Below are 26,260 nucleotides of genomic sequence, written 5' to 3' on the forward strand. Positions count from 1 at the left end.
AAAAGTGAAAAATCTTCAGAATCTCGAATTCCAAGCTAAAGTACATCAAGCGAAATGATGATACATATGGTGATACAATGAGAATCATGGTGAAATTACCAATCTTTGCAGTACCAGTCCTCGAAATCCAACCGTCGAAATCTAAAAAACTTGTTTGAATAAATTTCAATGACAATGAATCGTCCTTCCAGTTAACCCTTTCAAAATCAAATTTTTCTTGGGAGCTTTTTAGTGGGAAAAATAGAAACGTAACTTCCATGGTATTCTTTTTTACGAGAAGATGAACAAAAATTCAAAAATTTATCTACGATAAATGCAATCTTTTCTCGCAGTATTATTTTATTGCTTCAATTTCAACAAGTCAATAATAATTAATTAACATACAATATCGCGCGTAACAAGCATCGTGAAAGGATTAATTATTAATCTCTCCAAGCTACAGCTATCGATTAAATAGATTCCACTTCACTTGGCGAGTTTCTTGATTATATTACATATTATTACGAACCTGATAATCCATTCTTGTGAAGATCTTCGTTGTAGAGATTTATTTAATCGTCAAGCGACTTGGAATTTATTACGAAATTTTCAAAAATGTTTATTAATCGGTGGAGATTAATATCGTCTTTTTTGATGATCAAAAAAAAATCCTCCAAATTTAAACACGTCTGCCAATTAAATTATTATTACATAAAGATATTTTCACTTTAATAAATATTTATTATATATGAATATAATTATTTTATATGATAAAAAAATTACAAAAAATACAGATATCAATTCTATTATTTGATTTGAAGTATTTTATTATTTTTTCATTTTTGTTTATCTGTACATTATTTCTATTCACAATAATGTATTTATTTCTTTTATTTATTTCCTTATCATAGTAATAAAAAAGTATAGAAATAAAATTTAATTTGAAATTATCATTGGACATGTATATTGTTAAGATACGTTAATTATTGAAAGGAAATCGAAAGCATTTAAAAAAATTAGAAAACGATAAAAGTACAGAATTGGGAAAAATATAAATATAAATATTGGGAAATTTAAAATGATTGGTGTTAAAGAAACAAAATGGTGTAAAATGGAAAATTCTGGAAATTGCACAAACTTTTTATAATTAAAAAATTCACAGAATTTTACGGTTAAATAGACAAATTCATAATTTTTAATGAATATAAAAATCGTTTTTTATGCCATTATCTCAATTTCATTTTGTAAATTTGTATCTCTGTTGCCCAAAAATTTCCATATTCAAACAGTTTCGTTCCAATAACGGAGAATATGTAAAATGTTTAAAAAAATATTAAAAATCTTTGAATTTAAACGATCACAATTTCGAAGCACGAAATACAAAAATTCCATTTTGTAATTGAAAATCGATATCTATATATCTCATCATCGAAAAAGATTATAAAAAAGTATTAATCATAGAAAATATATAAATATCGAAAATAATATATATTTCTGATTGTAATTTATTCGATGAAATAAAAGAATACGTTTAATAATTTTACGAAAAATTTGATATTTTTCGTATATCCAAGCGTGGCGATAATAAGTCTTCGTCAAAGTTATCTTTATGAAAGTTGGCGACTAAGTCTCTACGTGCATAGGTAAACATCTGGATCTCACCAACTAACCAGAGCCTCAGAGCATACAGAGCATATAAATGAGTATGGATGACTTTGAAGTTTAAACAGGGGGACACCTTTTGCGTCCATGATCGTGAAGAATATCAGGTCAACTTGTATCACGAAATGTTATTAAAAATGTAATATGTTATTAAAAATGTATAATACGTATTAACGCGATAAAATTAAATATATATATACAAGAGTAAAATTATCATTAATTTTTGGATCATATTATATATGGCTGGCGAAATCGATTAACACGTTGCGGTTTGTTGTTTGCGCGTTGCAAATACATTATTAATATCCGATATTTCGGATTTATTTTCGACATTAAAATAAACTGCTGATCGATTTTCTAAAAAATTATTTTAACTAATTTAAGACTTCTCGTTCTCTTATATATGAATTTTTGTAAATTGTTTTTAAAGTTTTATTTTGCTATCGAGTAAGTTATAATGTTTCCTCGCTTATAAATAAATTATTATTTGTTATCTTATTTGTATTATTAATATTCATTTTCATATGGTTATTAAAATAATATTTTTGATAATTTAATTTATTCAATTTCTTTCGATGTGCGGATATAAATGTTCGGTACGATTTATAAAATGGTATTTCAATTTTTTATATATTAGATTTTCAAAGTTGTGATAAATTGTGACATAAAATTTCCAATATTTCGCTTTCAACTTCGCCTATATTTTTTATAACATTTCCATCACATGCTGAATAAATAATTATATTTTCGTTATAATTAAGATTTATGATATTTTGAATTTTTATGTTTTTCTATGCAGTTTTTTCTTCGATGAAGTTATAAAAAAAAAACATTCGTTTCAAAAGTTATAACGAATATATAATTTTTCCTAGTTGAATTGCTCTTTTTTCAAATTCTCGTAATGTCAGTGATCGAAGACAAAAATTTCAAAAACGATGCAAGGAAAGTACGTTTTCTTAACTACGTAATCTATTTCCAAACTGTCGAGTCGGCTGTGTCGACAATTCGATTTAACTTCTTGGATAACCGATTTAATTTGAAGAAATTTTTTCGTCAAATCGAATTTCCATCTAATTTTTCATTTTTCATTGTGAATGTAATAATATATGAAAAAGTTTTATACAAAAATTCATTATATAATTAAATATATCGATGTACAATTTATTATAATAATTGGAATGAATATTAAGATAATGATTATATATTATTACAATATGCTAAGTAAATAAAAGAAATAGTTTTGTAAACAATTAGTAAAATTTATTTTCAAGCATTTATTTTTTAAAGCAAATTTTTTTAGAATAACGATAATATTAAATATTGAATCGTTAATGTTCAAATTTAATAACACTTTCATTCGATTAACGATTCATCAATTCGATGCGAATAATTGAAAATGAAAATATCTCACGTTTCAACACGTTATTCTTATTCGATCTACACGGTTTCCTAACATTTTGAGGTGATTTCTGAAAAAAATGAAATCTAATAAGAGTAGACAAGTACGACATTCTTGAAACTGTTTGTCTCGTCGAATAATCGAAATTAAATACAGATGCAATTTTCTCTGATGACCTAACTCGACCTAACAAATTTACTTATCAATGAAAAAGAACGTTTATGCAATAAAATTGGGTGTCGTTTTCACGATTACTGGTTTTCTTTCACCCAATTTCGTTCCTTTATATTGAAACATCGAACGCTGGACACTATTTTTTTCCTTTTTTTTTTTTTTTTTTTTCCTTTTTATAAACCGTAGACGAAGTACGAATTCGTCCGTGAGGGGGGCGATCGATAAAACAAATTATGAGTTCCTCGTGCGCCTGTGATATTCTAGTTGCAAAGGATTTGATTTCACGCGTTTGGAAATTGAAAGTTAAACCGGTAAAAGGGAAAACTCGTTCGTTTGTTCGAGATAAAATTTAAGGAGAAATTTGAAGATTTCGGTATTACAAAATTGTAAATGTTGAAATTTCTGTAAATGTATAAGTGTCCTTTTATCCTTTTGGGGTGAAAATTGAAAGAAAAATTTTAAGTGTTGTCTAATCGTGATATTTTGTATAAAATTAAAAATTAAAGAATATTGGACAAAGAAGAATACATATTATTTCCTGAAAATTATATCACTAGGAAATATCATTAATTTAATTAAACTTAATTTTATTCAATTGTAATTTCGATGGCATTCTTTCACAATGCATTAACATTTCGTGTCTTGTTTTGCTGTCTAAGCAAGCAATAAAAATACAATATTTTATTTAAAAAACTTACATTTAGAATACTAGAATAGTTTCTATTTTTAAATAAAACGTAGCAAATATAAATAAAAAGAACAGTAGTTTCATTGTAAAATATTTTTCCTTTCAACTTTTATGGCGGAGCACAATGAATATTTTTGATCCTCTAAGAGACAATATCAATTTTTACGCGCTTTTTATAATCTAATCTGATAAAATAATAAAATTATTGTCAATGAGAAAGATTAAAAAAGTTAATATATCATCTGATTGAAGAAAATAAAAATTGAATAGGGGAAAAGCCAAGTAGAAAGGGTTGAAATATTAAATGGCTGAAGTTGTTAAAATTTATGTGTACATAAAGTAGCCCACGAAAGTATTCGTTACTTTACAAGAAAATTCACCTGAAATCTGAAAATCCTAATTTTAATGAAAGTTTGTGCGTATGTAAAGCATGATGGATTAGAGTATATGTATAGCAAGCTTCTTTTTGAGCGGAAAATCACTTTGAGAGGATGAAAATGTAACTTTAAAGTTTTCGTTCCTTTAATAGAATCTTTTATAACAGAGCAATAGAACGTTAAAAGTTGAAGAATTTATAAATTTAAAGTTTAATAAACCTCGTACCAAAGTTGTACTTTAAAAAATATTGATAAAGAAATATCGAAACTTTAAAGCATCATTCCACCTTTTTTAAAAAATAATTCACCTTTCTTCAAAGAAACTTTGTACAAGTTATCCTGCAATTGATAGGTACAATCGTGAGTAGAACGCGATTTTCAAGTGATTCTCGCTTTCGAATAAAACAAATTCACACGAAGAAAAATTTTCAAACAAAATTAGAAAATTAATTATTTTTCGATATCACTGAACTGTCCTGCTAATTATTTTATATAATTATTTTATATAATTATCCTTTGAAAAAATCAAAATATCGAATACAATAATCAAAGAATCGTGTAATTGAATTTTCAAAATCAATTTTCGCAAAAAATGTTTAAATAAAAAAAATGTTATTCTACATTTTTTCGTCATTTTGAAATTTTCCTCAAAAACGAAATGAAAGAAATTTTATATTTTCGATTTACTCTAGAATTATCTCTTATCTGTACAAATACTTCAACATTTCATTGTAGCACACATCAACATGTTTTTAATATTAACTGAGCCAATCACTTTTTAGTATTCATATTTTATAGTTCATATTTTATTCATAGCCATATTTCTGTCAATACAAACGACATTTAATATCCGCAATTCAGATAGGATAATTCAAAAATAATCTGATTCGATTTAATAGTTTCATTTACAAACATTCGAATGGCTTTCATAAGCCAATTGCATAGATTTCCAGGAATGACACTTCGATACCTGTCCAATAATAATTGCACACTATATACACTTAGAGTTATAATAATAACTCTAATTTTTCGTGTTTAAACCGTGTGGAAAAATGGTTTTTATTTTTTCAAAAATTCAAGCGAACAGAGGATCGATCAGACGGCTGGGTGATGACACACGAATAAAAGAGATCTCGGCTGTAAATTGAGCATGAACGCGCATTCTTTGATCGCCGCATCGAGATGCGGCCTGTGCCACGAGATTATGCAAATTTTATGATCAATAATCAGTGCTCTGAAGAAGGTCACATTGCGCCTATAACACGAACCGGTATGCATTACCATAATCTTAAACGCTGGCTCTCTATTACGCCGCTTATTGCGAATAATCGCGTTAACTGCTGCCTCTCCTCTCTTTCTCTCTCTCTCTCTCTCACACGCGCACACGTTTTGTTATCGCTTCTCGACATTTTGCAGCTGTGCACAATGTTACCGTTAATCATCAGGTCAACTAATAACTCCTGATAAATAAGCTTTCTCTCGGCCACCAGCCACAAGAAAATGCAATTTCGTCGATTATCACGTCCGAATTTCGATTACGCAATTTCGATCGGCCGTTTGAGAGAACGATGGTTAATTGGATCAATTTGGAAAAATTGTCTTCGTGGAAACGATAAGTTTAAGGAGGGTTTAAATAATAATAATAATGCACGCGTTGTGCATACATTGTATATCCGGATAATTGAATACAATTTCGTGAAGAAGAAAAGAAAGAAAATTTGATCTTGAATGTACATTGAAATTTCTTTCTTCCTATTTATTGTGATATTCAAGTTCTTAAGTGACAATAATTTTATTAAATTTATAATTCATAATTTTAGTGAAAATTCTAAAATCTAAAAATACGTCTTGAAGAAAATAATAATTTAAAAAATTCTATGCTATCGTAAATTAATTTTACGCATATTTGACCAATTATTAAATATGGAAGATTAAAATTTATTATTATTACTATTATTATTATCGTCGTTATTAAATAAATAAGATGCAGTTCTACGGCAAGTCGGTTGACTTCCGGTTTTTTTTTTCGTTTTCAATGATGAATTATCACAAAGACGAGATAATTCATTTGATGGGAATATAAACATAATTTTCGCAAAGTTCGAACTTCGACCAATCTCTCCTTCTTGGAATTTCTAAACAAAGATGAGAATCCTAATAATCTAGAAATTCCATTAAAGATATTTTACGCATGTGATTATCGCAGTAAAATAAAACATACGACATTAAACGTGATTTGTCTACTTATATCGATAATACCGAGATTTATCGTGACCGTTGACTTTAATATCTTACATATTTAAATAATATCAATAAAAATTACATAATTTAAGTAATATCAATAGAAATTATTGAGAAGTGAGTTATTGTGGTCAGAAATGAATTGAGATAGAGTCAAAAAGAAGTTTGTCAATTTACAATGTTTTGAAATTGGTGAAATTTATTGTTTAATAAATTGTTGATTTTTAGTTTTTTTCTAAACAATATATATATATATATAATTGTATTATAATTGTATTTAAAATTAAGCGAATATAATCTACCATTAAATAATATTTGATGCATGTTAAAATTTAAAGCTTGGATATTATTTTATCAATTATCCTAAAAAGAAATTGAGTAGTAACGAACTATATCTATAAAAAAATTGCAGTTCACGTTCATAAAAATTTTGAAAAGATTATATTAAAGATAGAACGATCGATTTATTATTTCATCTGCAATTTAATATTATTATAATATATGTATAATTGGAAAAACATTTCAAGAATTTGCTTACTATCTTTTTTTACTTATTATATAATACATTTTTCCTCCAATTAAGATTAAAAATATGAATTATTTAGATAAGATTGTGAGTTTTTATGCAAATATAAAAAATTTCGTAACATATCCTATATTTTACATAAATGATATGAATATTTTTCTTTTCTTTTCGTATTAATTTTATTTTCGATTATAATAGTTAATATTATAAATAAATTTAATCGTATTAAAATTGAATACGAATCATGGACATGATATCGAGAATCGTAAAAATTTTATACGATGCTATAAAAGGAAGAGATCCTAATACAATATTGAAGCAAATTTAAAAATTAAAAAATTGTTGCAATGTAGAATATTTTTTTTTTTAGTCTACAAATTATTTTTTTTAGACAAGAATATTTTTATCATTTATCATTTTTATTATTTATTATTTATCATTACGTACGACATAATTTCTCAAAATTATTAAATAATACAACATAATTTTTACATACTATTCCAATATTCGACTATCTTTCCGGCTGTCTAAACATTCGCAGTCACGAAAACCTTAAATCATTGAAAACATTTTTCATATCTCTATTTTACATAATAATCCATTCTCGATACGATACATACAGTTTTTATTCATATCAAATATTTCAAAAAATTCCATCATCCGATACATCAGAAATATTCCAAAATCTGGCAATATTTTTCTCACGTTCAAAAAGCCATCCTTCAAAAAAAAAAAAAAAGTTTCCAATCGTATTTACATTCGTTCTCGCAAACCTCGATACAAACGATCGAAATAAAAATCCTCTTTATCCTCGATACTCCAAAAAAAAAAAAAAAATGAAAGAAAAAATACCACTCGAAAAAAAGGTGCAAAAAAAATAAAGAAAGCTTACTCTTATGTTTCGAGCTGCTCTTCCACAACCCCCTGAAGAATGACATTTTGGCTGCCCAGCGCAGCACGAGATCCACCAGAACTGAAATCTTTCCTTCGATCGTAATCCCCCACGAAACAGTCGGTACAGACGCGTCCTGCTACGCCAGGCTACGTTCACTCGCGAGACGCGGCACGATCCTCGATTTCAATAACATGTGCCGCGTTAATAGCCGAGACGAGTCGAATTCGTGGTGCGCGAATACGGCGAAAGCACCGAAGGAAAGGAAGGTTGAACGGCGCGTGTTCAACCGGTTGCCATGTCTCGAGACAAAAGTGTAAGAATGGAAAGTTGCGCGGAAAAGAGCGGTGGATCAGTGGGAATCGAGCAAAGCGAAGTCGAGTCGAAGGTTTTTGGCGAGGGAGGGAGCTGCGTGCGGACGTGTGCTATCGGGAAGACTGTGCGCCGCGATGTGAGCGCGTCCGCACGGAGTTTATTCCGCTCCCCTGTCGCGTACATGCGCATCCCCATCCCAGTTTTCATCCCCTTCCCCGTTCCTGGATTCCGGTTCAGCTTCCGAACCGGATCCCCGCCGAAAGGATAAAGATTATTTTCACGCATTCGCGGTTCACGCCGCGTTATATATCCTTTTCAATATTTTCTCTCTGATATTCTTTACATTTTTTTCCTTCTTCGAATTTTCTTTTTTTTTTTCCTGTCTTTTTTTCGGTTAAAATGCGTCTCCATGCCAACGCAGGTTTGAAATCGGAATTAAAGGGGATTAATTGATATCGGTAAATGCGAATTTTTTGTTGATAATTCACGCTGAATACGTTTCTTTTATTATTATTTCTATGATACTCTATCCAATTTTTCTCTTTTTTCTTCTTCCCGGATACAATTTCGTTTCGATTATAAGATAGGTTTGAAATCAGAATCTGGGATTAAATGGTGCAATTTTTTGTTGATAAATGCATAAGTTAATTACTTTTCTCAATTTCCAGTTTATATTGGATTAAAACTTTCTTTTCGTTATTTTCTCTATAATTTCCTTTCCAATTTTCAATTTTTCCTCTTTCTTCGAATTTTTTTCTTCTTCTTCTTCTTCTTCTTCTTCTTTTCAATGCACACCTTTGAAATCGAAATCAGAGATTAAGTAATATAATTTTTTTATCAAGTTAAGTATAGAAGTCAGCGATTTTTCTCGATTCTTTTTTCTCTTTCTTCGAATTCTCTCTTCTTTTGCGCAATGATATTAAAAATTCTCGATCGAATCAGATTAAATAATTCTATCTTTTGTTGATAAATATCTATATAATAAGTTTAATTTTCTAAAAACTTTAATTTTATCGCTAAAATTATGATTTCAATTAGAAGAATTCGAAAAAAACCTAATATACTTTTCATAATTTTTAATTCATAAAAATATATTATGCTAATTTGCCAATGTTACAAAAACGACGCGTGAACTTTAAAATTTATTCAATATGAATTATTCATTTAATTCACTTAATGTTCAAAATTTATCACTTTGAGAAACATATATCACGTTTAATCATATATAATATACATGATCGCGAAATTCAAATAAAAACTAAATAGAAATCTTCGTCTAAGTAATTCTGATTATTGCATTAATGGCACCGGATTATTATCAACCGGAGACTTATTTGCACTAAAGCAATATCCTCTTTGGAAGTCACATTTCAAAGTATGATATTTGTTTCGTATCATGTATGTAGCTATAAAGAAATCGACCACAACTCTTCTTGCATTTTATATTAAACGTTCTCCCGTGGAGGGGAATAATCGATGAATATATAAAACGTTTTATATGAAACGTTTCGAGAGAAACGAATAATAAAAATAAAAATAAATTGTTGTTTTTTCTTTTTTTTTTTTTTTTTTTACAAGCTCGAGTATTAATTTCTTCTTTAACGATAAAACGAAACTTTAAAAGAGAAATCTGAAACGATATCGTCGGTAAAAATTAGGAAGAGTTACTCAACTTGAGCAATTATCTTCCTCGTTGTTGCGAAATTTTTTTACTCGTCCAATGGAAAAAAATTAACATATCTAGCATTCGCAGAATCATTAAATTCGATAAAGTTTAATATATGTGCAAGTACTTACAAGTCGATATTTCTAAAAATACTTTAACGTGAAAATAGAACAAACCACGCACATATAAGGGGTAAAAGTTGGTGATGGGATCAAGTACATATATTGCAAGTAAGTTCGTACATTAATGGACTGGATCCGCATCCTCTATAAATATCTCGAAAAAAAAAAAGGAACGCTACTTTCAAGTAGATTCGAATGGAACAACCGTCTACAAGTGCTTCGAAAAATAAAATAAAGCTTCCAAATGCGATCGTACATCATACATTAATGGATCGAAATAGATTTAAAATTCTTCTTTTTTTTTAATAATTTTTAAAAATGAAATAATCATGGAAATTTTTATATGTATGTATTACAAAAAAGAGCAATTTCTAAGAGGCATAAAAGTCAAGATAGATCAGAGAAGATGATCCATTTAATTGATTCGATCAATTATTATATCTTATAAGTAATTACTTGGAATCTTATATAAAGGAATCTTTTGTATTGAATTTGATATAAATTTATAAATATTCGATCCACCATAAAGATATTGCTTTCTCGTTTCGTCTACTATTTTTGAAAGTGTAACTTTCACATTAAAAATTAGTAAAACTTGGATCTCTTTTTTTCTATGTAAAAAGATCCAACGATCCTCAGAAGTTTTAACGCGATTTAACCGCTGTCTCCCGCCGTTCCACATTTTTCCATCTTTTGCAGAACAGTATTGAATGAAAGATTAAAAGGAAGTTAAAGTTAAAAACTACCCAAGAGAGTTATTTTAAAATATCGTAAAAAGAATAATGTTCGATGAAAGAATTATTTAGATGAATCTTTAAAATGTATTTAATCTCTTAAACTTTTATATTTATTGATAAAAGTTAAGAAACTTTATATTTTTCATCCTTACTTTATTTATTATTTCGAGTCTCAGCTTGGAAAAATAAATTAATTTTCCTAATTTTTCTGTAGTGTAATTGAAATAAATATGATAATTATAAAAGAAATGTAGTAATTGTAGAAAAATGTAAAACTTTTTATATTTTGTTAAAAAAAAATTAATATTTAATATAAAATTGATTATTTAATAGATATTGCTTTTCCTCTAAACTGGACAGTAAAATTATCTCAAAATTTAAAAGATTGATTTTTTTCTAATAATTTGATAGTATAATTGAATGATTTTTTAAAAGAAGATGAAAATTATGAATGAAAAGATTATCTTCAAAGGCTAAAACAACATTAAATAGTCAATTACTGATAAGATTAAAATTATAAAGATATCAATAATAAAAATTTGAATTATAAAGATAAACTTCAATTTAACAAAAGTCTAAATTCTAGAGAAATAAAACAACACTACTAAACACATAATACGTAATTTAAATTAAAATAATATTTAAACTTTAGAATAGAAAGGAATAAAAAATTTCAGTTTTATAGCAGTTTGTAGCAGTAAATAAAGACAACACTGTATAACATAACATAATAATACAATAACAATATAGCAATAATAATAGAAAAAAATTCTATCTTAATTAAACTCCACTTATATTCTAAGAATATTCTAAGAAAATAAATATTCTGTTCTCCCTCCGTTGTCTTCTGCATTCCTGCTCCTAGTCGCGAAATTACATTCATAACAAGACTCATTTCGAACATTGAAAATCAAAGAAGCATCTTTTACGAATAGGCAAAATATAAACAAATATCGCGTTAATTCTGTCTCGCCATTGTCCACAATTTCACTGCTCAAGATCCTCTCTTGTGAGAAGAGAAGGGGAAGGGTAGATAGATAGATATATATATATAGAGAGAGAGAGAGACGTGAAGAACGTTCGCGAAGAAATTTACCGCGCCATTGGTAGGAAACAATGGGAAGGGAAGGGCAAAACGGCTGTGTCAAAAGCATCGAATATCGATGAGGCAGCGATTCTCTCGTTTCTCTAGAAGGAAAAAGCTCGAAGAAGGAAAGGGGAGAAACCATCGGTGGAGAGGCCATCGCACCGTCGCGAAATGATTGGCAAGAGAAACTATCGGCATGAATGTTTTTCGATCCGCTACAACAACTTTTTGCACCGTCCTTGGGACACGTATGGCGAAAATTCATCGAGGCCTGCTTTGTTCGCCACGATTTATCTCTGCTCGCCGGCCACGACTTCGTCGACAAATGGAGGATTTCGAGATAACGATTATTGTTATACGGGGTGGCGAAAAAGTAAAAAAGGTAACTCGTCGAAGAGACGATGTATGGATCGAAATATTGACATTCTCGGTGAGGTTATAAACAAATTATATGTACGGAATGAAGGCTGTGAGGTAGGATACGAATTTTTAGATAAATCGTCGAAGAAAGTCTTGATAAATGGATCGAAAAGTTAATGGTCTCGAAGTTATAAACAAATTACACAGGTTGGTTGTAAAGTGGTATACAAAGAATTATAGATAGAATTTTTATACAGGGTGATGGGAGAAAAAGGATTCTCTAACTTTTGGATAAATCGTCGAAGAAAGTCTTGATAAATATGGATCGAAATGGTCTCGAAGTTATAAACAAATTATATCGTATGAATATTGTATAGTGGTATATATTGTAAAATGGTACACGGAGAATTTTTATATAGGGTGAAAAAAGAAGAGTTCATAACTTATGGATAATATATAGCTAAAATAAAATCAAATAATATAATAAAAAGTATGTCGTGTTATTTAAAATATACTATTTAAATATTTGTAAAATATTAAATTAATTTTATTATTTTGGTTTATAAAATATATAAAAGTTTTTTCACAATTTTTTGATAAATTGCTATTGTTTATCTGGAAAAAGAAATCGTTTTATATCAGACATCATGTGATATATTGTTTTAATATTATATAATTGATATTCTTCTATTGCTTCTACATGGATAAATTATTCAGAATTTTTTCAATTTTCAATATTACAGACATTCGACTGCGTTTTTATCTAATCATTTTTTAAATATTGTTCCAATATACATGTTTTAAAATTTAAACATTTATTAAATACGTATTCATCCTACATTCAAATAATGATCATTTGAATAATCAAACTTGGACAATAATCGACGTTTGAATAAACGACATTTTATGTGTGGAAAGTTTGATAATTAGCGTTGAAGGAGTTACAGAAATTTCTCCTTTTTTTTTTCAATTAAAAACTTTTCGATTGCAAATAAAACCGGCATTTTGTTAAATATCGAACATGAGAAATGTCAACTCAAATAATTTAAATTGAAACAGTAAATATTAAATAAACTATAATAAATTAGTTGATGTTTGTTAAAATGTCTATAATGGTAAACAAAAATTTTAAATATATTATTATTACCATATTTTCATATCATTTTATTATATATTATATTTTTATTTTTTACATTTCAATTACAATTACAATGCTTCATTGTTCCATAAAAATTTCTATAAATTTTGAAATTTCTTTTTCATCTGATTCATTTTTTTTTAGTCGATTTATAATTTAGTTATTTATAATTTTAATATCATTCATATATCAAAATATATTATTTCAAGTGAATTTGAAATTTGTTTCTCTAAAATTTGTAAGGAATCTTTAATTCAAATTATTTAATTCAACCTAATTTAACTTAACTTCTTAAGATATTGTTTGAAAGTGTTTCGAAACAACAATTGATAAACGATCGATGATTGTGAGAACGAGCAAATAAAAATTTATAAGGATTTGATTTCGAATCAAACAATAATAATAGATTCATATCAAAGCTACATGAGTTCAAGTTTCATAAATTCAAGTAATTTAACCAATTTAAACAAAGTTGTAGAGACACGGATGAAAGAGGATTGAACGAGGAAAACAATCGTCAAATATTTCTCGAGAAGTACTTTCAGTCGAATTACTTTCTACGATCCATGAAAATTCATTCGGAAAATATCGTTTTTCCTTTTATCTCTTTATTTTGATATAACACGATGCTCTTTTCTTTTTTAATTTCTCATTTTCTTCCCAAATATAATTAAACGAAATTTGCTTAATTACGTTTATTGTATATATACTGTACATGTAAAATTAGTCTTTGATTATATAATTTTCAGTTTTTCTCGAGATTAATGTAATGTATTCAAGTTTTATATATATATTACATGTAAAGTAAAATATAAAATATAAGGTGTTCCTTGAGAAAGAGATGTAGAAGAAAATACATAGAAAAATATTGTTAATATTTTTTTCCACAAATTTGATTCGTTTACGTGAATAATGAGAGGACAAAGGATAGATACAAAATAATATATCAACATAATTTTATTATTGGTTAGAACAACAAGTTGGTTGAGAATAAAAAGAGATATATATATTTTTTGTAAAAATTGCATCATGTTCAAATTTAAAATTTTTACGAAAATATTCCAAAGTAATTTTTTTTTTATATTTTTGTCAATTATATCATATAATACCATTCTTCTGTAAAATCAAATTTGATTCGAATCATCGTAGAATTTTTTTTTTTAAGTTATTACATTTTTATATTCTTTCGAGAAAAAGAAGATTCAAGTTTATTTTCTTCAAGTAAGAATAACATGTATTTTTCAAATATCAAGAATAAAAAATTTGAATTACTTTTTATTCATGAAGTTACCAAAAAAAATATCTATACTGATAAATCAAGTTTGACTTTATAGGAGAAAAATAATACCATACCGTACGCAAAAATTGACAAAAATACTGGAAAAAATCTTACTTTCTTTGAAATATTTTGGAAAATATAGCAAAAATCGATATTTTTTATCCATTTATCTTCGAAACCTAACCTGATATACAATTTTTATGGCCAGATTCAGATTCAGCACACAAAAATACGTAAGAAATATTTCCATTCTCGAACAAACGAAATCTCGTTAATCTCTTTTTTGGTACATCATTTTGAAATGGAATCTTCGTGTTCCATTTTTCGCAAAAACGGGTCAAATTTATAGGAAAAAAAATATTAACAACGATTGATCTTCTTATGTTAGATTGTTGTACATGAAATAAGCCTTTTCACAAATCCATAAAAGCGAATTTTATTCAAAAGTAAGTGACGAAGTATTTCCATGAATAATAATAATTTCCACGTTAATTTAAAGTTTGAAGCTGAAAATGAAATACGCTTTGAATATTTTTCCATCAATTGTTTTATTCCTTTTTTTTATTCCATTTTTGTTTCGTCAAGTTACTGAACTTCGAATATTATTGTTTAAACAACGAAAATTAATAAAACGACGACGAGAAAAAAATCATACAGGAAAATTTGCAGGGATCGTTCTTTATAACCGAATTTGAAGTTTTTGAGAATAAAAGTATCTTTCTACTTTCTCGTTCTTTACACTTCAATATTCTTCTTCTACTTTTTTCCTTTCTTCTTCTGCTAGTCCGAAGAAATATTGAAAATCATATAATTTTGTTCGGGAGTGTACGTAGATATCAGTTACCAGAACACTCCATAGATTTCTCCAAGAGTGGTTAAACACAGTGTTCGATATCCAGTTTCGAACTTCCGTAGAATTGCTGTACTAAACGGCAATAAGTTTGATTCTACCAAAAAGACAAAACCATTTACAACGTTTCCTATCTCGTGCTATCCTTTTATTTAACTTTGTAAATACAGGTATTGTCAACAGACGACGACGAAACGAAACTTTCAACGAAACATTAAGAGATTTGAAAATTTCAGTCCAATAATCAAGATTCTGTCAAAATGATGGATGTCATAATTCTGGTTTTTACGATTATCGTAGAAAAAAGTGAAAATGTTTTTGGCAAGATTAATATCTTATTTCATTTTATATATTATTTCATTTTATAGAGATAAAAATGTAATTATATGGGTATAATTGTTTATTTATATGATACAATTTTAATTGCAATTATTTATAAAATGGTGAAATTACTTTTGAAGCTTCATTTGAAAATGATATACATAATGTATATATAATTATTATTATACAAATGAAACGAAAATAGGTGAAACAATATGGTGTCTTGAACATAAAAGAGGATTAATTGAGTCTTTTTGAACAATTTAAAATAAATAAAGTATTATTTTTATGGTCAAAACTTCATATATATATCATTTCTATAATTTTATAATAATTTTAAAATTTTTTCAAAATAAAATATCTGAACTACATGATGTATGATTTTCACAAACTAATGAATCTTTAGATTTTAATCATAAACTGTGAATGATGTATTTATATCTAAAAATTTGTAGAAACAATATATTATATATTAAAGATTATATCTTAAATCAAGTTCGACATATTTTGTCAAATTTTTGTGTTTGAAGAATGTTCCTCAAAATATCATTCATCATGATTTGAACCCTTGTTCAAGATTTACGAAAGAACAAATTCTATCCTTAGTCTCTGCAAGGAAGATCAATGTTTCAATGTCACTGTGTCTTGTAGATTGATGGGTCGTAACTACCTGGTTCTAACTACGATTCTGAATCCCTTTTTCTTATCCTAAACTCAACAACATTTTTTTTAGCAAGATTACTAAAAAAGATTTCAAAATATAAACGCACTCAAAATTGGCTTTTTAGTATAATTTGCTGTTCTGCAAAATTTTTTTAAAATTCCAAAAAATGAATAAAAATATTCGTAACACTATATGTGAATTACATTATTGATTTATTAATTTTCGTTATTTTATTTCTTCATTAATTTTTCAATAATGTTACGCGTTATTATTTAATGCTTGAGGAATTAACCTCTTAAGTAGTTATGAATATATATCATGAAATCAAAACCATACCACAGAAATTATACATACGCGCATTACGAATGTATTTATGTATTATTTTATTCAGCGTATATGTCGGAATAATCTAATAAGAATATAAACGTATAAAAATGAATATAATATCTGCAATAAATCATAACGCTCGAACAGTTAAAATAAACGTATAAAACTGTTTTAAAATTAAACATACTGTAATCCAATTAATAATTAAATAATAAATACGTATTTAATTATAATTAATCTGAATATAATTTATCACTAAATATGATGACTTTCTCTCGCCCATATTCTATTTTTCCAATAATTCTTGAATCCTAATATCTTAAGTTTCATAAGACAGAAGGTGATATAAGATTTACGAGTGACGCCGGCACCCGTCGAAGCAATCTCGAATATGAATTGCATAGAATTTCTCGGTCGAATAGTCGGTATGGTAGATCGATCGATAATACGTGTGAATTATTTCAACTATTCCAAAGGTGCATCCTCGACTCAACGAAGGAACACCGTGTACGATTTGTGTGTATAACACAGGTGCAGATTTTCCAAGCGGAGATGTGACGCGAGAAAATTGGAAATTTGCCTGGCAGCGGGGCGGGCGAAACGGCAGTATTGTAAACCTGGAACACGCGAATCACAAGCGGCTACCATGTCTTCCAAGGTAGAACGTAATCCCGGCTAAAACTAGTTTAGAGCTTGGCAAGTGGTGTTGATACGTCGGTACGTTGCCATTGAATATTTATGCCGCCCCAACTTACTCTCTCCCTTACCGAACTTCTTGCCGGCATTTTTTTTTTTTTCTGTGGTTCTTGTAAACAATCTGCGCGCGCTGTTTGGAAATTTAAATTACGCTTACGAAACAATGAATTTCATATGCGGTCTATATTTGTTATATTTATATATTATATATGTAAATAAATGTACATATAACGAATGAAAACATCTCTCTTTTTAGTTCTTCTTCTGTATAATTTTGACAAATTGTGGGATATTGTTTATGTTTGATGCAACCTTTGAAATCTATTTTTACTCGATCTTTTGTAAATAATTTTGCTTTGGAATTATAGTCATTTATTTATATTGTACGTTATTTAGAAATTTATATTGTGCTCGAAACAATGGATTTTACGATAGGTATGAATGAAATTCATATAAAAATTTTATATTTCTATGGAGAGGTTTTCTCTCTAGTTATTTTTATTTTTTCTTTTTGTATAACTTTAACGAATTGTGAATTTGCATGTTTGCTGCAACTTTTGAAATCTGTTATTCGATTGTTTTATACATACATTCTTGTACATTTGATTATTCATCGAGTTAGGATTGATTTTTAAATGATTCTAAATAGTATTTCATATAATTGATGTATATGTGAGTATGTGTAAATAATATTTATATAAAAGACATAATTTAATTTAATTTATAAATGTAATTATTTCGTTGTTTGAAAATTTTTTTAATAGTATTTGCACCGTTTTCGTACGAAAGAATAATTTAATTTAAACAATTTTTCGTATGTTCTTAAAAAATATGTGATTAAATTTGTTTTTAAAATAAAATTTTTGTTTCAATCAATGCAGTTATACAATCATTTTCTAAAACGAAATTCTATTATAAATTATAGTAAAAAAAAAAAACACTAATTTTAAAAATATTTTAACTTTAATTTTATAAAATTCAATACATGAAAAATAATGCGAAACAATATCCTTGTGCTCATTCGTTCTTGTCTTCTATAAATTAAATTTAATAAAATTAAAATAAAAGTAAACTAATAATTTTTCATGAGAAATAACCAACTGCATCGATCAATGTATTAAAAAATATATGATTTTATTGAAAAAAATTAATTGAATTTACACATTTATCTATAAAAATATTTCTTCTATCGAGTTACATATTTCACGTTATAAATAGTGAAATATATTTCGAATAACAAATAGGAAATAATTACATTTACAAATTAAAAAGATAGAACTTTGAATAAATTTCACTGTAAATTTTATATATAGTAAGCTTGTATGAATCACGTAACTTGATCAATTTTTCTCGTAATTGGTGAACGGATAAAAATTTTTTTTATACGTGTAGGAAAAAAGTTTAATTTAAAAAAATGAATTTAACGTCCAATCCAATTAGACTGTGCACATATATAGAGTCTTAATATATTCATAGACAATATCTGTAATGTCGACTCTAACAAGGAAAATATTCCATCACATTTTTTCTCATTCTGCCTCCTCGTTTAATGCATTAATCTAAATTACTTACAATTTATTTACAAGTTATATAAAAATCTTGTAAATAAAAATCAAATAATGTAATTAAATCTCAATTAATATTACATTTTACCAATTTTTCTTTTGGTTTTTTAGAATTGATCCAATCGACCACTTGGTGCAAAATAAAGGGAAGAAGAATAATAACAATTTTTCTTTAAAGCTTCGTTTTCAAGTAGATAAAAATCAAGTTTTTAATTCTAATTTACGTGATGATACAAGCGAAAAAATACAAAAACAAATTTTTTCATCGAAAAATTAGTTTTTCGAAAAAATTGAATCTGAAATTTCACATCGATTAATATTCGTTAATATTCAGTTTCAATTTTCTCAAAAACAAAGAAAAACTGTTTATATAATATTTAATAAGGAATCAACAAATTTTACTTCGAAGAACATTAAATTCATAAAATTATAAAAATAATATTACTTGTTCGAAAAATATTCAAATTGATGATCTATTATTAAAACGAAGCTTTAAAAAAAACTTTATTTCTCTTATTTTCGCATGCAGAATCACACAAATTTCGAAGACACATTTTCTTTCGACACGAAAAATTATAAACTCGTAATTAAATATTAGAAAATTCGGGATTTCCTCGAAGAAAATTTACTGGTTGAAATAACGTTGTCCCCCCTTAATTTCGCTTTTTATCTTTTTAAAGGTCTCCATCTATTAAATGAAATTACGAGTACTCTTGCGCGCTCGTTTTCTATTCTACAGCTGATATACACATAATCTCGTTATCATGTTGATTGGAAATTTTCTGGGAGACATAGCCAGCGTTTGCACGTGCTTTGAAACGAAAATTCGATCGTGGTGAATCTCGCTGTTCGAATGTATAAGATGCCTTTACGCAGCGAGATTCGCCGATATTCGAAACTTATTTGAAAGGAAATATCGGAAGGGAAGAAGAAAAACGGGATCCCTTTTTCAAATGAGAAAAATCTTCGTGTACACTTCAACGCGAATCGAATGGACGGGTCGATTTGAATATTGCGAATTTACATATATTCCGCGATTAAAATAATCAAAATAAACAAGAAATCAAAGATTTTATATATATATATTTTAATAGCGAAAAAAGTTTGCCTCCTAAATTCTTTAAAATTAATTTTTAACGTTTATTGGTATTTTAAAACATGGATATGTACCTTTAATTTGTAGATTAGCTAATTAAGAATTCTTTTGTTGAAATATTATTATTAAATTTAATCTGAATTTATTTATCCAAGATTGTATTTGCGTATAAAAAGAAAGTTTACGTATAATCCACCAGAGTTGGGAAACATTGGATTAAAACAACTCTAGCGAATAATTACATTATTAAGTTGTACTTTTTCGCAATTTTTTTAATGGCAATATCATTATCAAGCTTTTTTTTCACGTCATATCTATTTCATATCTATTAATTATTTGTTTTATCACTTTCCCTTTGCCTCTTTCTCTTTGCCTTTAATATCCTTAAATAGAAATAAGTAAATAGAATATCCTTAACGTTGTAAAACCAGTCAATCAAGGGAATAATATCTAGAAACTTTTGTTACACAAAATCGAATAAACTTGACGAAACCGAAGAAAAACGATTGTGCGTTGTGTTCCAGACTCCCGCCATTTTTTTCCTCCACTGCTATTTTCTCTGTCTCTCTCGTCTCCTCTTAGAGGCCAATGTCGCCTCTCCCCTGTCGATTCAATCATTTTTCTCCTTTTTCACCGAAGCTTCTCCACCTTTCCTCTTCATCTTCATCCTCTTCACCGACGATCCAGTCCGGTTGTCGGTTCGTTTTGGTCCCTTTTACTTGTTTCGACTCCTAGCTGCACGAAACTCCTCCTCGTCTTCGAGATTTGAACCGGCCAAAGATCTCGCAGCCGCAAAAAAAAAAAAGGAAAAAAGAGGAGCCCCTTTGTCGTCTTTCCTCTTCGAGAGACTTTGAGAATCTGCTCACCGATCGAGTTTACTTTTCTATCAAACATAACGCGATAATAAGCCTCTTTGTCGAGAAACGAGAGCGAGGAGAGATATTGTGAAGCGACGATAACTCGAATCGGGGGAAAAAAAATCTATACTAAGTACGTAGTTCGATTTCCAAGTACTTGTTGTATAAACTCAAGAAAGATTTTGCTTGTTATTCATTTTAGAAAATCAATATAATCGTGGAATAAGGATATTCTTGAAAGAAAAAGAAGTACTTTTTTCAAATTGCGAATATCTGAAAACTGGATATGTAAAATGTTATTGCATTTGTATATAATTTTTATGAGAATTCGTGTATTGTTATTAGCGATTATATTATATGGAAATTTGATTGATTTGATTCGACGTTTATATATAAAATTGTAATTATATTCCATTTTAATGTTATCTTTCTATCTATCAGAAAAGTTGAAGACACATTTATGCTGTATTTTATCTGAATGTATATATAGTTGTGTTATAAAGGTTCACTAGTGTATTCGCTTCAAATCCAAATGCGAATGTATGATCGTTGCAGTTTTTCTGTGCTATTGATAAATGATGAAAGGGGATTTCTATACCTATGGGGAATCTATAAATATGAATATAAATATGAAACGCGTAAAATTGATTTGATTACAGTAGTTATACAAAGTCTTGACACGTTTAAAATGTAAAATGTAGCGTTATATTCCATTTTACTATTATTTTTTTTTATCCATCTGAAAAGTTGAAGATACATTTATGCTATATTTTATCTGTGATATGAGTGTATAAGTTGTATTAAAGATTCACTAGTGAATTCGCTTCAAATCCAAATGCAAATGTACGATGGTTGCAGTTTTTTTGTGCTATTGAATGCTGTGAAATGATGAAAGGGGATTTCTGTGTCTATGGGGACTCTATAATATGAAACGCGTAAGAATATTAAGTGTCTCTAATGAAGTGAATAAAAAAGAAATAATTCATTATCAAGGACAACAATGGAAAAGCATAATCATACAATTAATAACTTCAATACACATACATAAAAACAGTTACATGGACGTGGAAAAGTATTAAATATAATATTTACAATTACAACTAATAATTAAATACTTTTCTTCAAGATTTCTGAAATATAATACATTTTTCAATTCTCAAACAAGTTTTTAATCCCCTTTTCAAGAAACACATTATTTTATTGAAGAAATATCCTGCTTTCCTTAATTGTAAATCTCTAAAAACCTAAAGTTTTATCATATTCTTTTATATTGTATTTATTCCTTCTTAATCCTTGGAACTTAATCTTATCTTTTGTTTAATACCACTTTTAAATCTAGGAACTTTATCAAAGTTTTATAAACCAGGCTTATGAAACAACGATCACCTAATAAAAATATAACCGCAACAATACAAAGCAGAAGAATTTCCTTACAATATAATATCATTTATAATAACATTTTAACGACGTTTCTCTTTTTTTTTTTAACGATCGAACGACTCTACCTTGCGACATCAATTGGTCGAATTTTAATATTTCATGATCGATCTGAGAAACAGGAGGAGATGGAGAAGATCGATCGAGGAGAGAAGAAAAAGCGTTGCGACCGTTAGGTCGCTGCAGGTGGAGCGCGCATATTCGAGAGCCGACGAGACGGCTGATGCAACTTCTGGTGCAGTCTCTCGCGTTGGAAAGGCACGCGAAAGAATTCAGGGCTGGAAGTGTGTAAGTGTAACGCGACTCGTGTCTTGCCTTGGTTGATTACAGTGCGTCCAACGAGCTGGGGGAGGGGCGAGGGGGTGGAGGGGACGTGATGAAGACGGAAAGTGGAAAGAATGGACGAGTGCGGTCGGATGCAGGTAATTGGGCTAAACGCGAATACGAACTCGGCTGATGCAACAATCGAATTTTTGTTTCGAAGGAAAATTGTACGAGGCGTGTCAGGGATAGGGTCATCGAAAGTTGAATTTTTGTATAAGAGGAAAGAAGAGAGAGAGAGAGAATAATTTATATATTTTTATTTAAACCAGCTCTTCTGTAAATAATCTCTCATTCTTTTCTCGCGCGGATACTAAGTTTTCGAAATCATCCCTTAAATTTTTTACGTACCTCGAATACCCTGCGCAGCATCGAGATTACGGAAAAACTTTCGACCTTCGTCTCGTTTCTTTCCAATTAATCACGGTGAAAGAAACTTTTCCATCCACGCCTAAGCATCCTGCTCCCCCTCGCCTTGCCTAATTACCTTGCGAATGTGTACCAGTCGGTGAATCGTCGATATCTTTTCTCGTCGAGTCGAACTCAAAAGCTTTACTTTCGCCATTTCAGAAGAATATTTCATTCAAGTGTCAGTATTTTAGGTAATAATAAGCTGCTCTTAATTTTAATATTGTCGTTGATTATATTGGTGAAACTGTATTACGAAAATGTATTACAGCTTGCTGCGATTTGAATTTACTTTAGATGAAGCGAGTGATAATCGTCAAGTTTCATCTTCAACTCGAAGTGCTTAAACAAATGAACAAACGTTTATTCTAGACTCTAGAGTCAATCAAAAGTATTCTGCAAATATGTATTGACACTCTATTTTAATATCAATTCAAATGGAGACGGAATAGGTGAGCAATATAATGTATTATTATATATAATGTGTATAATATAAGAAGATATATAACTCGATCTATTCTCTACATCTAATTTAAACTTCACTCGGGAATAAGAAATGCAAAATAAAGTATAGGTATATTCGATATTTTGTTGATTCGTTGCATCAATTAAAAACGAAAAATAAATATTTTATTTATCTCGATTATTATATTTGCATCGATGTTTAAGGAATAAGAAATATGGAACACGAGTGTATTCGATGTTTATTGCGTTTCGATTAAATAAAAAATAAATGTTTCATTTACGTGGGATATAAATAATAAATAACATTTGCGTACAATTGATACTTTTATAATTGATGTTTGCTTATACTTTATAAATATTTCTTCATTTTATTTATTTCAACTTGTATCAAAATTTTCTCAATCGAAATTTCTTATTTTGAGGTTAGAAAATTTTATTACAGATATTTATGTAAACCTCTCGATATTAATAAAATATTTCTGTATCGAAATATTATACTTGAAACTGAAAATCAATATAAATATAAAAATTGTTATATTTCAGGGACAGAAATTATCGAGAAAAATTGTAATTATTTTTTTCTACAGACAATATATATAATATATCATAATGATATATTTATTACTATAACATATCCTTTAATGCAACCCCAAAAAAGCCATTAATTTAAACTTCTTCGAATTAAAAATTCCCTTTTCCTTCCCCTTCTTTTTTTCTTTCCGAGTTTCAATTCTTCTTCATTCCCAAAACTAATGTCCGCAATCAGACACCAAAGAGTTTCCAATCCAAGATAAGCGGAGATGAAATTTTCCAAAGCCAGTAAAAGAAGAGTATCTTCGAACCGTAAAACTTCTCGAAATAATAAGCGATCGAAATACAGGCGACTGTTGTTACTCGCTGCTTGGTAAGCTCGTTTCCCTCCTCCTCCTCCTCCACGTATCCTGCCATTCTTCTTCGTTAAAGCATGAATCGGCAGCAGACGACGAAGAGGAGATGGAAACGAACCAAGATAGCGCCCGTGTTTCCCCTTTGATTTGCGAGTCGGCTCTTCTCTTCTCGACGACGCGGATTCCAAAGAACCACGAAAAAGTCGTAAATCTCGTGGAAAGCAACGAATGCTTTTTATCCAGGGGGAGAGGGGAAGAAGGAGATGGGGTAAAAAGTTAGAGAAAGGCAGAGGACGAGTAATTTCTCGAGGGATAGGGAGTATGGAGGGGGGAGCGATGTGGTCAACAGTGTTATTTCCTTGTCTCTCGAGTATTTACACTTTATATAGTAGTCTGGATGCTTTCTTATCCGTGCTCGCAGACTTAGGAACACGGGTGAATGATATATTTCGAATTGTTGAACAGTTCCGGGAGAACGACCTATAAAATTCTATTATTCGGGGATGATAGAAATAAAATAATCTCGATAGATTATTATTATTATTCTTGTATTTTGATGACGAGGAAGAATTTGGAAGAAAAATTAAATGTAATGGTATTATATAAATTTTAGAACATCTTTAAAAGCACGCACGCAAAAGTTGGTGAGATAATGGTGTGAAAGAACGTGACAATCGATATTTTTGTACGTCAACTCTCGTGCTTGCAAGTATATTCACACGCTAGTGTGATTATTATAGTAGTGGAAATAAAATTTAATTGATGTTGGACGATTTAATTGAGATTGCTACAGAATTGTTTTAAAGAATTGTGCAAAAGAAACAAGAGAATGAAATTGAAATTATTTAGTATACTTTTTTTTTTGTATATTAAAAATACAATCTGATATATACCCAAAAAAATAAGATAATAATGAATGTATTGTTTTCCTCAAAATATGGAATGATTCATCTAAAAGAAGCCTGTATTAATAAAGAAAAGAAAAATAGGGAAGAAGAATAACAGAAAAAGAGAAGTAATAATAATTAAAAAATAAAAGTGGAGTTAGAAAGAAGTAACGAAATATGTAATTCGTAAAAATGAATATGTAAGTGGAAAGAAGAAATTCACGCCATTTTTTCCTTTGATTTATGGAAAGAGATTCCGTAAAATTATTAAAATATGTACCTGTATTAAATTACATCCAAAGTGACAGTACATGCAATCAATTCATATTGCACGCTCTATAGAAGCAACAAAGTTCTTCAAGAGAAACTTAATTAACAATTCAAACATAGTTATAATATCGTCTTCTTTATGCCAGAGGCACGAACGTGCAAATTGTCTCTTTGAGTAAGTACATGGGATGAGCGTTGTTTTCTTTTTTTTTTTTTTATTCTTAACTTCAAATTACACGGTAAAACAATGTCGAAAATTAAAATTCTAAAGATATTATTAAATATTATTAAATATTAAATAAAATTAAATTATCCGAAAGATGTCGATCTCGATAATTATTATACATAATTTTAAAATTTAAAATTATCAAATTGCAAATTAACAATTAACAAATATTGTAAGTGTGGTGTTTGTAATTACTGTAAAATACCGAATATCGAGATTAAATGTGCGAATTTTCATAACGGAATATCACGCTGAAAGGGTGGAATGGTTCTCTTGAAGTTTCTACCTTCTTTTTCGTTAAATATAACTTTGCAATGGTATAAGAGGGACGAGAAACTTTA

The 26,260-nt window shown here is 28.5% G+C and overlaps 1 protein-coding gene across 2 annotated transcripts in view; it reads right to left on the reverse strand.

The window, feature by feature from the left end:
• LOC107992521 (low density lipoprotein receptor adapter protein 1) overlaps positions 1-26,260 on the reverse strand; it is an 83,517-nt gene that overhangs the window by 41,975 nt on the left and 15,282 nt on the right. The window contains exon 1 of one of the 2 annotated variants that reach the window (XM_017048455.3): positions 7,939-8,508. The exons of the other annotated variant lie outside the window; for it this stretch is intronic. Within the exon in view, the coding sequence (XP_016903944.1) occupies positions 7,939-7,984 (46 nt within the window). The 5' untranslated portion in view covers positions 7,985-8,508. Of the gene's footprint in view, positions 1-7,938; positions 8,509-26,260 lie in introns of those variants that run through there. 2 annotated transcript variants of the gene reach the window in all.

This window comes from Apis cerana, linkage group LG3 (assembly GCF_029169275.1).
Source record: "Apis cerana isolate GH-2021 linkage group LG3, AcerK_1.0, whole genome shotgun sequence".
Lineage (NCBI taxonomy): Eukaryota > Metazoa > Arthropoda > Insecta > Hymenoptera > Apidae > Apis > Apis cerana.